The sequence below is a fragment of the Marmota marmota genome, unplaced genomic scaffold (assembly GCF_001458135.2).
Source record: "Marmota marmota marmota unplaced genomic scaffold, marMar, whole genome shotgun sequence".
Taxonomy (NCBI): Eukaryota; Metazoa; Chordata; class Mammalia; order Rodentia; family Sciuridae; genus Marmota; species Marmota marmota.
Genome location: NW_025999894.1, coordinates 1,630,423 through 1,643,281, shown reverse-complemented (window position 1 = coordinate 1,643,281; position 12,859 = coordinate 1,630,423). Strand labels below are relative to the sequence as shown.

The 12,859-nt window shown below is 54.1% G+C and overlaps 1 protein-coding gene across 4 annotated transcripts in view; it reads left to right on the top strand.

Annotated features, from left to right (window-relative positions):
* The window catches only part of Pemt (phosphatidylethanolamine N-methyltransferase), an 81,246-nt gene that overhangs the window by 53,489 nt on the left and 14,898 nt on the right, over nucleotides 1–12,859 (top strand). For all 4 annotated transcript variants that reach the window (XM_048796376.1, XM_015503465.2, XM_048796371.1 and 1 more), the window contains one exon: nucleotides 8,142–8,257. In XM_048796376.1, coding sequence (XP_048652333.1) covers nucleotides 8,142–8,257 — 116 coding nt within the window. The remainder of the gene's footprint in view (nucleotides 1–8,141; nucleotides 8,258–12,859) is intronic.

Sequence of the window (12,859 nt, the reverse complement as noted above, 5' to 3'; positions counted from 1 at the left end):
AACCATGGCCACAATTCACCAGGGAGTGTGGCAGGCATTCAGAGGCATAAGCAGGTTCTGGCTGGGGCCTGGTGCTGTTAGGACGTTCAGGGGCAGCTCAAGGGATGGGAAGTGAGTGAATAGGATTGGGGACGGGGGAAGGCCCAGCTGCAGCCAGGAGGAGCTGGGGACAAATGCAGGAAGGCAGAAAGCAATCAGGAGTGCTGAATCCGACTGCACCATCTGAGTGGAAGGGACCAGGCTCTCTCTTTGGTTCTTATGGATGCTTTGAAGCTAATGGAAGACCCGACTCTTCCCCAGCAAAAGTTGCAGACACACAGCCTGGAGTCTAGGGCTTCAGTTGGAGATGGTCGCAGACTGTGCAGCATGCCCCAGGTGCATGGCTGGGACCCCTAGGCTGGCTGTGGGGAACATGGCTTTTTTCTGAGGAGTTCAGATAGGATCCTGGGACTAGAGCTGGGCTTTGGGCCAATTTAGCAATAGAAGGAAGCAGAGTGGGAGAGGAGGAGCTCTATGAGGTCATTCAGGGGTGGCTGGGAAGGGGGAGGACCTGGCTCCGAATGCACCTGGTGCCCCAGTGTGGCTTGGGCTTTCTGTCATCTCCCTGGTGACCCTAGGTCACATAAAACTTTTGCTATTGGCCAATAGCCTGGCCTTTTTCATGCTTCAGCTGCCACTCATCTGTCTACACTAAAATGAAAACATGGTCCTATCCCACATGATTGTCTGTCACATTCCAGACACATGCCGTCATTCCTTTATCCTCAGGGTGACACTCTGAGGCAGTATATTGTTAGCTTCACTTTACAGGCCAGGAAACTGAGGACAAGAGGTCAGATCAGCTGCCCAGTGTGGACAGTAGAGGAGCAGGTGTTTGAAATCAGAAGTAAATGCTTGCCTGCTGGGTGCCAGAGTAGGTGCTCAAGTTAGTCCTTCAGTGAATGTGAAGGAGACTCTTTCTCCCTTCAAATGGGGTCTTTAAAAAAATCCACCCTCAGCAGCCCTCAGTTCAAGAACATATAAGACATTTCCAGAAAAGGGGCTGGTCCCCAGAAGGTAGCTGCCCTGATGCTTTTCTAGCCCTCAAAGAGCATCCTTATTACAGTTTTCTTGAGTTGGAGACTGATTCTAGTCTTTGGGCGGTGAGCACCAAATCACAGGATGCCTTGCAGACCCGAGACCTACCTGGTTCTGCCATGTACCACTGGGTTGTCAGCATCCCTGGGCAATGGTCTCCCAGGGACACGACTGTATGTGAATAATAGAAGCAGCTCATTTTACAGAGGCTTGCTTGGCCCTGGGCTGAGCACATCCTGCGGATCTTCTATAATCCCAGGGTAACACTCTGTGATGGATGTTATTGTTATTCAAGCAGAGGAAACAGTCCAAGGTCACCTAATTTGTAAAGACTGGCTCTGTGATCCAAGGGTATCCAGATCCAAGGATCCAAGGACACTCTGTGCTTACCCCGGTGGCCTTTGGGCCTTTTCCTATGAAACCAGCAGCTCTAGGGGTCCTTGTGGCAGGGCAGATCACCATGCAATGCTGGCGGCTCCTGGCTCTAACACTTTGAATCACAGAGCCAGCCCCCATTTTCAGCAACTTCCTGCAGACAGATTTCTCCTTCTTTGTGGACTCTGATGGAAATGACACACTGCCAGGGTGTGGTGATAGGCACATGTCATGCTGGGCTTACACACTGGAGGCCTCGGGAGTGTGAGGTCACTGTGCTGTGCCTGCTGCAGTGCTGTTTGCATTGGGCATGTGTGGGCAGTGGCTGGCACAGCTCCCTGGTGGGCACTTCATGTGCCTGCAGCCTCAGGAGCCACCATGAGCCCATCAGTTCACACAGTGAAATGTGTCAGCCAGCTTCCTGTGACTTCAAGAGACAATGAACTTATAAAGAGAAAAGTTTGGTTTTGGCCCACGGTTTGAGAGGTTTCATTCCATGAGTTGTCCCTGTTGTGGCACATCACAGCAGGGACATGCGGCAGAGCCAAACCACTCACCTCGTGGCAGGGAAACCAAAGAGGAAGGGGCTGCTGTTCCACTGGCTCCTTCAAGGGCACACTCCATGACCTGGAGACCACCCTCTAGGCCCCACCTAGTGAAGTTTCCACCATCTTCCAACAGTGCTACTTCACAGATGAGTCCTTTAACACAGTGGCCTTTGAGGGACACTTAAGTCGCAGACTATAGCAGTGAGCATAGTCCCCTACAGCCGAGACACTGATTCTGCTCCATCCCCACCATAATCCTATCATAGAGATTTCCACCACAAGATGGAAGCATGGGTTTTAATCTGAAAACTCAGAATATTTGATTGTTGGATAAAATTTATTATTATTATTATTGGTACCAAGGATTGAACTCAGGGGCACTTGACCACTGAGCCACATCCCCCAACCCTATTTTGTATTTTATTTAGAGACAGGGTCTCACTGAGTTGCTTAGTGCCTCACCTTTGCTGAGGCTGGCTTTGAACCTGCGATCCCCCTGTCTCAGCCTCCCAAACCACTGGGATTACAGGCGTGTGCCGCCGTGCCCAGGCATTATCATTATTACTGACTTTATCATTTATTTATTGACTTTATCATTATCATTATTTGTGATGCTGGGGTTTGAACCCATGGCCTCTTGTATGCTAGGCAAGTGGTCTACCACTGAGCTACCCCCTCAGCCCTATGATTATCATCGTAACTGGCACTGGAGATGGAGCGCAGGCCTTATTCATGCGAGGCACATGCTCTACCTCTGAAGACGCCCAACCCGCCCCACTTCCCTTTTTTGGTACTGAGGCTGGCATCGTCAGCATGGCTGGACGGTCTCCCCCCATGGAAGTGGGACCAGAGGCCAATAGGGCACTGTCTAGGAGCCACAGACCGAGGAAGAGTCAGGATGCTCATGCGCCTGGATGAAATGCTGATGGGCTTCTATCCATTGCCTGCTCTGATCCTCCCCGCACACTGGGAAGGGGGGCAGGATGTGTTTCATATCTTCACCTGAATTGTTTGCAGTAGCTGGCAGCTGGGTGATCTGCCTGTGGACCTTTCAGCTGGCTGTGGCCATCACCACTAGGACGGCATCCTGGGTTCTACTGCATCCCAGGTTTCCTCCTTTTGTGCTGGGGATTAAACCTGGTTCAGTGGTGCTTTACCATTGAGTTTCCTCCCCCATTCTTTTATTTGTTTGTCTGTTTTGATACCAGGGCTTAAACACTGAGCCACATCCCCATCCCTTTTTTATATTTTATTTTTTTAAATTTTGAAACAGAGCCTCACTAAGTTGCCGAGGCTGGTTTTGATTCTCCTGCCTCAGCCTCCTGAGCCGCTGGGACCTTTTTATTTTTTAAATTTGAGACAAGGTCTTTCTAAGTGGCTGAGGCTGGCCTCAAACTTATAATCCTTTTGCCTCAGCCTCCCGACTTGCTGGGATTACAGGCATGTGCCACCATGCCTGGCTTGTGGGAGAGATTTGAAAAATAGCGAAAAAAGAAAATGAATCAACATTTGGAGATCCTGGGGGTCGGTCTTATCCATGATGGAATTGAGCTGGGGACCCCTGGTCAGGGCTGCCCACAGCAAAAACAAATTTAGAATCTCCAAGAAATATAAATTTTGGGTAGACAACAAATGATTTTTTTTTTTTTGTACAAAAAAACGAGTTCCATGTGACTTTCAGAATAGCTCACACTGAAAAATTGCTTGTTTTTCTGCAATTCTAATTTATCTGGGGCAGCTTGTATTTGTCTGGCAGTCCTAAAGAGGGAGGGAGTTTGGACATGGGATGGGGTTCTGGAAATCGGGATGATGAGCAAACCTAGGAGCAGTGAGAGCAGAGCACCCGTCATTCTTCCTCCTGCCACGTGCTGGGAGCGCCTACGTCACCCACACCCGACCCTCATGACTGGCTCTGGTCTCCAGCTCCCTGCCTGCTTCCGGCCCCTTAATTGGATGAAGTGTGCAGCCGGGCGCCCGAAGAGGGGATGGTGGGGCTGCCGGGTAGGGAGGGAAATTAACCTCAGACCCAGGAGTCGCACTGGCTGGTGATTTATTGATTGCCTTGAAATAATAGTGATCGAATAAGAAGCCAGCCAGGCCAGCCGGGAGGCAGATGACGGCTGTTCATGGGATTCACGATTCACCAATTGACCGCTTCCTCTTCCTCTTTCCTTGTGGTCTTTGATTGTCATTAGGTTGTTCTGCAAAAGCATCACCCACCCTTTCCTAGACTGAGAAGAAAGTGGGGCTCACTCTGTGGGAGAGGCTAAGAACAGCAGATTAGCCCTTGTCACCAGAACAGCAAAGTCCTGGGAACCTGGAGCCGAGTCTGGAGGACAGGCTCCCTCCCACTGCCCTGTAGGAAACTGTGACTTGAGAGTTGGCACAGTGCTGGACTGTGGGCTCCAGGGCCAGGGCCTGCCCACTCACACCCCTTCACAGTTGGGTGTCCTCGGACACATCTAGGAGGCCTCTTAAATCAGGAGAAAAGACCTGCCTTCAGGGTAGACGTGTGGCCCTATGGGGTAAATGACCTTGGCAGCCCTTCTCATCTGGCCCTAGAGGTCACCTTCAAAAGTTGCAAACAACTAGCTTTATGGAGGGACACTTTACCTGTGCAGGTTCCCGTGTGTCACCATGACCCTGACAAGTCCCCTCGGGCCCTTCCTGGTACATCTCTCCAGCCAGCACTGGACAGTTTGCCCGTCCCTTCAGGGGTGCCAGGGAGGGCACTTCAGGCCCTTCCTTGTCCTTTCCTCTTGGTGGTACTGGGGATGGGGCCCAGGGCCTCCTGATGGGGGGCAGGTCTTTCACCACTGAGCCACACCCCAGCTCCCCGTGCTGCATTTCTGAAAGGCAGGAGTCACATTCCTTGGATATGGCAAGTTGGCAACTCAGATTGCCACCCTCCACCTCCTCCATCTGTAGACGACAGTCCTGAGAGAGAAACTGGCTTCCCAGAGTGCAGAGGATAAATTGGGCACCAAACCCAGGACCTGACTATTGCAGCACCAGGGCCTGTGGAAGGGTCACAGGCCTCTCTGTGGGAGAGAAAAACTCAAGTGAACTCAAAAACCATGTCTTAGGATCATGTATTAGTGGGACACCGTGTGCCACTGTGACTCATTTGAAAAGCAAATGGGCTCACAGGCCTCGGTGGATAGAAAGGGTCTAGACAGGGGTCTGGAGAGTTCTTCTGCTGCACTTCTTTTTGGCTGTGTGACGCTGGATTGATGGTGATTGTGGCATTGTTTAGCGGTACTTCACCCTGGATGGGCACACACTGCTCCCCTCCCTGGAGCTCCCTACAGACCTCTCTCTGGACGTGTCTCCCACTGTGACTTGAGTCAGTGCAAGTTGGAAGCCAGGCTGTTTCCTCTGGCCCAGGGAGGGCACTTCAGGCCCTTCGCAAGGTCTTCATGCTGTGAAGACAGGCGCTCTGGAAAGGCCTTGGAGGTGGCCCCGTCTCCCACAGCCCTCCAGAAGGAACCCCATCATGAGCACAGATGTCAGACTACCCCGACACCCCTCCAGATTCAGGGCCTGTCTGTCCTGCCATCTGCCTGCAGGAGCAGACACACAGGCAGAGACTCGTCTCTGTTGGCCGGTGGACTCGGCTTCCCCAGGCAGGCCTGGCCCATTTATGTATTTCTGGAGCTTCAACAGCACTTGGCACCATGGCCTACACCAGTAGGCACTCGCCCGTTAATTGAGTTGGGCTGAGTCTTCAAAGGCAAATGAAGTGGATTGTCTAAATAAAAAGCTGCTCTTAGGTACGTACCCAAGAAAGGAAAATGCATGTCTACGAAAACCTTTTTTTTTTTTTTTTTTAATGTTTTGTAGTTGTAGATGGACACAATGCCTTTGTTTTATTTGTTTATTTTTATATGTGGTGCTGAGGATCAAACCCAGTACCTCACACATACCTCTGCCCCTGAGCTACAGCCCAGTCCCCCACAAACCTTGTACCTGAATGTTCACAGTGGCATTATTTGTAATAGCCAAAAACTGTAAATCCAAATGTCTATCAACTGATGATAGACAAAAAATGGTGTCTTTATTTAACAGAATAATATTCAGCCACTAAGAGGAATGCAGTACACATGCGTGCTGTAACATGCGTCAATCCTGAAAACGAGTAAAGGCAGCAAGACTCAAAGGGCCATGTGTTGTATGACTCTGGTATAGGAAATGTCCAGAATAGCAAATCTGTGGAGACCGGTGGTTGCCAGGGGATGGATGGGGAAGGGACATGGGAGTGACGGTAGATGGGTGCAGGGTTCACTTTGGGGTGACAGAAGTGTTCTGGAATGAGATCACAGTGATGGTTGCCAGTTTGGGCTAAAAGGGAAAACATGAAGTGGCCCTAAGGACTGTGACATTGGTGGCCCCAGGCACCATGATGCCCCAGCCGGCTGCGAGGCGTTATGATATTCCCCCAACCCTGTGCGCTCCAGCACCGGGCATCTCCCCGACCCCCTCTAGAGAGGGGACTGAGCTTCCCTTTGGCTCAGCAGAGGCTCCTGCCCCAGCAGGACAAAGGGCCGGCCAGCTTCTAGAACACAGCAGAGGAGCTGACAGCTGACCGAGGGGCAGGCCCTGGAACCTCCCACCTCGCTCTCCTTCCCGTAAATGTGGGCCCACGCCCCTCCCCCCAGCCCTGCTGCCCAGGAGCTCCAAGGACAGGCCCAGGACTAGAGCTGCCTCCTGGAGAGGGAGTCATGGCCTTGGGCCAGCTCATGGGCAGGGCCTTGTGCTAGTCATCACTTGCCAACTGATTGGCTTCTGGGAAAGGCAGGTCCATCTGGGAAGCTGGGCTAGGCAGCAAACAGACTCACCGTGGGGCCGGATAGTGATAGATGGCTGGCCCTGGTGTGCCACAGCCCACAGCGCCCCAGGGCGGCAGTATCAGCAGCCAGAGACCTTGATCCTTCCTAATGGATGTTCCTGGACTTAACAAAAGGGGCTATGTGCTGATAAACCTATTGCAAATTGAAAACATTGTTAAGGCAAAGATGCATTTAGGCTACCGAACAGCCTCGCCTCGCCGTCTCTCCAGCCTTAAACATGCTCCCACAACTCATGTCAGCCAAATCACCCAACACACAAAACCTATTTTATCATAAAGTGTTGAATAGCTTGTGTAATTTACTGTATCCACAAAAGACTGTCACACGGAATACTGTAGGGTACCACTTGTTCCCCCGGTGATCGTGGAGCTGACTAGGAGCTGTGGCTCACTGCCACTGCCCAGTGTCAGGAGAAAGGATCAGATTACACATTGATAGCCCAAGAAAAGACCCAGACTATCCCTTTTATACCATCATAAGTTTGAACATTGCTAAGTTGAAGTGTCAGAAGCTGGGGACCCTCTTCACATGCACATGCACATACGTATGGGTTCAGATTCATGCCCCACCCAGAGAAGGGACTTCTCACCTAATTAGAGCCCCAGACTGCACATTTGTCCTTCTGCATGTTCCAAGTACCTTCCCCCCTTCTCTTCCCTTCCACCCCGTGCATTCATCTGGGCACTGGGCTGGCCGGGCAGCAGAAGCCCAGCCGGGGGAGCAAGCATCTGTGCCTTGACATTTGGGGAAGGCAACCAGCGAGGCCCTTGGAAAGGCAGGGGAACCCCCTGCTTGCTTCCCTGCCCTGACAGTTTCTAAATGTTGAGGTTCCAGACGTGATTAGTTGGAAGAAGCAAAAGGATTCTGTGGCTAAGAATTACAAGTTTGGTAATCGGTGCCTTCAGGAGAGCACAGGAGGATGGGGAGGGGCTTCCCATTCCTTCCTTGGATGGAATACCAGGGGAGTCTCCAGGGCAGGAACAGGACCCAGGGTGCTTCCACTATTCCGAGAACTTCCTCTGGCTCTTCTTGCTTCTCCTGTCTGCTGGGCCTTTTTGGAATTGTACATAATGGGACCAAGGGAGTGTAGAAACCCTGCAAAGGTGGCCCTGAGGCATAGCTGGCTGGCTGAGGCAGGAGGCAGGTGCTCCTGTGCGCTTCTCCTTCCTTGGCACTGGGGATTCGGGAACGTGGGAACACAGAGGGGGACTTGTCCCCCCACGCCCTTGCCCTGAATTCTCCCTGATAAACCCCTCACACTTTGTTCCCCTTCTTTCTGCCTGTCATGTAGGTTGGGAGATGGGAACAGAAAACCCGCCAGCTGAGCAGGGCCTTCGGATCCCCCTACCTGGCCTGCTACTCCCTAGGTGGCGTCATCCTGCTCTTAAATGTCCTGCGCTCACACTGGTAAGCCACCCAGGCTGGCCCGCCTTGTGCAGGTCACTGTCACTGTGAAAACCCATGGCCCCAGAGTTGGAGGGCTGTGTCGGAGGGGCTGATACGACGTGGGGACTCTTGTGTCTGAACACACAGGGAGCTCGGCTCTCCAGGGCCTCGTGCCACAGCACAGCCTCTGCCAGCAGAGGGATCCTAGGGACCTCAGAAAGGAGACACTGTGAATTAGACTGTTTCATTGTAAAGGGGTCTGAGACATGGAGAAACGGAGGGGGACATACCAGGTGGTCCCCAGGCTTATAGCCCCAGAGTCCCATCCAAGAACTGCTGGGCAGGGGGCAGATGCCCAGGGTGGGAGCCCCAGGGGTCAGAATCTGACACCTCCCAGGCCTAGGTGTGAATCCGTGTCAGGAAGCCACCCAGAGCCAGGTGTTGTGGCAGCTGCCTGTAATCCCAGTGACTCAGGGAGGTTGATGTAGGAGGGTCGGTCACAAGTTCGAGGCCAGCCTCAGCAACTTAGCAAGACCCTGTCTCAAAATAGAAAGGGCTGGGGATGTGGCTCAGTGGTAGAGGGCCCTAGGTTCAATCCCGGCTACCACACACACACACACACACACACACACAAGGAAGCACTCGGTCCATCTGTGGGCTTGGGACATATTACCCTCCTGCCTTGAAAGAGAAAGGTGAGAGTGGGGGAGCCGAATTTAGATGATGAAGATCAGCCCAGGGGGCCCAGGAGTGAAGGCTTCCTCCCAGACACGAGGCCACCCCAGTCTCTGCATTCCCTGAATGTGCTTGTCCTGTGGGTACCCTGGGGACGCAGGCTGTGCAGGGATGATGGTGGGACTGAGTCACTGGGACTGTGCTGAGTGGAGCATGGCCCTGCCTCTGGGCCTGGGGTCCTATTTCTGGGCTCTGCAAGAGCCACCCTGGTGGCTCAGGGGCTGAATGTGGCCCCTGTGGTGCTTTAAAAACACGAGGAAATGGCCTAAGAATCCCCATATCTGACTCGGAGCAGTTCAGAAGCTCTGTGACCCTGGCCACATTTCCAGGGGAACTGGTCACTGGGGGTTTAGACAGGCCATGGACTGCCTGGTCTTTCCCACTTTCCTTGCCCTATAACTCTGCAGGCATAGTGCACACACATGAAGCATCCTGCTCTGTGCTCCACGCCTGGCGTGCGGGCAGCTAGGCAGTGGGCATGGGCGGCAAGCCAGGCTCACGCACCGTGAGGGTGTGGCCCAGGGCTCCCTCTCTGCTGGTAGTGCACCCTGCCTATCTTCTCTCCATTGTTGTGATCCAGGAGCACAGGGGTGGGTGGGGAGGGTCCTGCTGGGTCAGCCTCTACCCCTGCTTTGGCTCCTGACTGGTGCCTCCTGGCTCTTTGGCCTGAAGTTGTCCCTGGTCTCCAAGTCATGTGAGTATCTCAAGGGTCTTGGTGCTCAGAGGAAGTGGGTGCCATGGCACCCGCCCTGGTTTGAGCATGAAAAAGCTTCTCCAGGGAAACCTTGCTCACCCTATGACAGGGCAAGGGCTGGGTTGGCCACACCACCTTTAGGCCTCAGTCCCGCTCAGCCTGCGTGCTCACCGACCACAGCACGTTCACATTTGTTGTCTGTAGGTGGGAGGGGGGCCCACTGTGCAGGTGGGGAAAGTGGGGCTTGGAAAGACGTAGTGGGTTTCACAGCTCTGTGAGAAAAGGTCTGATCCACTCAGGTCAGAGGAAAGGGGCAGTCGCAAGCCGGGTGCCACTGGGCTGGGCTCACAGGAGGAGAGGGAGATGGGCCTCTTCCCAGCCCTGCCAACTGGGAGGTTGCCCACAGAGTGTCCCTACTTACAGAGGATGGGCTGCATCCGCAGGATGGTGGGGACCTGGGCCCTCCAGATCCCAGCAGATGGTGTGTGGGAGGAGACTGTCGCCATTGGCTACACAGAGCCCCCACGGGGACACTGAGGCTGAGAAGTACATTGGGCTGAAGGAGCCTAGGGAACCAGTTTAGGATCAGGCACTCCTAATGAGTGGGCTGAGCCCCCTGGGCCACATAACCCCACTGCCTGCTGGCCAGACTGTGTGAGTGTCCAGAAACACTGGTCAGTGCCACAGATCAGCCGTCATCACCGAGCACCAGGAATGAGCAGCCATGCTAAACTCTCCCTAGGGCACTGGATAATCAACTGTGGTGTCAGCTGAGCCTGTTCATTAGATGAAGACCCCAAGGCTGGCATGTGGTGCACTGGGAGCAAGCCCAGCCCTGTCTACCCAGCCCTGTCCCCAGGAAGTGCTCTGCGTCCTGCTCAACTCTGACTTCCTGCTGAGCCCTATCATGGTACAGAGAAACTCACTCCAAGCGTAAATGTTGGAGGCATCCCAGATGGTCTCCCACCATCTCCCTGCTCAGTATGGCCACATACCCCTGGATCTGCCCTGGAGATCCACGCCTCTCTGTCCACCCTCCTGCCACCTGTGGATGACACAGCTGTATCCTTGGTGGCTCTTGGCCTTCAGTCCAGGCCTCCACATGGCCGTAAGAGTGACTTGGTTAGGACAAACATCACACCGTATCATCCTGGCTAACACCCCCATGGCACTAAGAATAGCACTCCAGTCCCCATCTGGCCTTCCCATACCACATCAACACCCTGCCCACCCAACAGGCTCCCTTTGCCCATGGCACTGCAACTCCAGGCCACCTCTGCCCCATTGCCAGGGCAGGACCTCTGCCAGGCTCTCTCCGCACTCCCCTGCTTTGTCTGGTTTCACATGGTTTGGCTTGTGGTACCTGCCAGATAACTGGTCTCCAGTGGCACACTATAGAGACCCTACCTGAACAGAGCTCAGCTCCCCTGGGCTCCTGCTCAGCCCCTGCTGGTCCGTGACGCCCTGCTCAGTCCCTTTAATGTGTTTTCATACCTAATGCCCTGTTTGACAGACTGTTAAGATCAAACCTGTCTTGTTGCCTAGTGTGTCTCCAGGGACTCACCTGGAGGTGATCATGAAGTAGTTGAGATTAAATGCAGAGTGGATGAACCTGCACTGCGAGTATAGAAGCCTGGGGCTTGAGCCTAGCTGACCTATGACCTCTTGGAGGTCTGACCCTCTCTAAAACCTCCCAACAGGTAAACTAGGTACCTGGCTGCTCTGGTCTGGCCTTCTCTCCCGTGTCTCACTCAAGCTGTGTCTAGCACCAGGGTTTGGATGGGTCCAGCTTTCCCTCCCATGGCGCAAGGGTCCCTGGGGAAGAGGCTGCCTGGGGCTCGAGGGGGAGAGGCCCAGTCTCTGACAGGCCTGAGTCTGCCTTGCCTCCCACAGCTACTGCACCTCAGCTGCCTGAGAGGAACCCCCTTCCCCGCAGAGCCTAGGAACACGTAGCTGATGTCAGTACACCCGGCAGGCGCTTAACACGGTCCTGCATCCTGGTCTAATCCTGCCAAGATACTGATCCTCAGCCACTGCAGACCCCCAGGAACTCCCCCCCAGGACAGCTGGAGAGTCACAGAGGCCCTGGAGTAGGACATGGTTAGAAGTGCAGAAGTTTTGCAATAAACATGGAGTCCCTTCCTGCTGCTGGGACAAGGTTGAACAGCCCTTGTATGTACCTCTCAGCCAAAAAGAAACCGCGTACTAAAACAGCCAGTCTGATACAACAGCGCTAGAGGATGCCCAACACTGACCCCTCCCTCTCCAGGGGATCCTGTTCCCCTTGCCTTGGCTGTCCTTTAGGAGGTGATATCTGCTTCCCCTTGGAACCCCTGTGTGCTGTCCTGCATGTGGCTGGCTTCACAGGGCAGAACTTGGTGGAGGCCGTGCCATAGCAACACGTGCAGGTCCTTCTCATTCTTCTCCGCTTACAACTCCCAGCGAGGTTGTGCCATATTTAACATCACCCAGCCCTGCCCGTGTCCCTTGAGTTCCTCCCAGGCCTCTGCCACTCTGAAAGTAAATGTCCACTGAATGCCACGGCATAGCATATGTTCACCCAAGTTCCTCAGTGGGGGTGGTCTGAGCCAAGAGTGGGGGAAGCTTGGGTGAGTAAAGTGGGGTCTATCCGCACCTCAGTGTGGTGGGAAACAGAGAGCCGTGGGAGGCTTGGGAACAGGCGGCCCGGGTTGGTTTTGGGGTGTGCAAGGGCTTCCTTGCCTCCCTGAGCGAATCTCACTCATCTACACTCTTCAGTTGGGTGCTCCCACTTCTGGAGGAGGCCTTGCTAGGGTGCCAGGGAGGGAGAGAACAGGAAGGGGTAGGAGCTGGCTGGCTGCCCGTGGGGCCCAGGACAGCTGTGGACAGTTCAGCGGCTGACCCCAGACAGAGGCCCTTTGTGTCTGCTCCCTGGGTGAGGGAGTCCTCAGCTCAGGCTGGCGGCCAAGCTGGTTTGGGCTGTCTGGGCTGCAAATTACCCTCCTCCCCCAGTGGGGCCCATTGCTCCCTGAAAGCTCTGCTGGGGAGACCACGGTGACCTGCTCCCTCCCTCCTCCCCTTCCCCAGCCACTGCCTGGTTCAGGAAGCCAGCTGCTACAAGGGGCCGCCCAAGTCCAGCAAAACTACTTAATGTTTTTGCCCTTTCTTTTCCTCCACAAACAAGCCTTTCCCACGGGTATGCAGACACCCAGGCC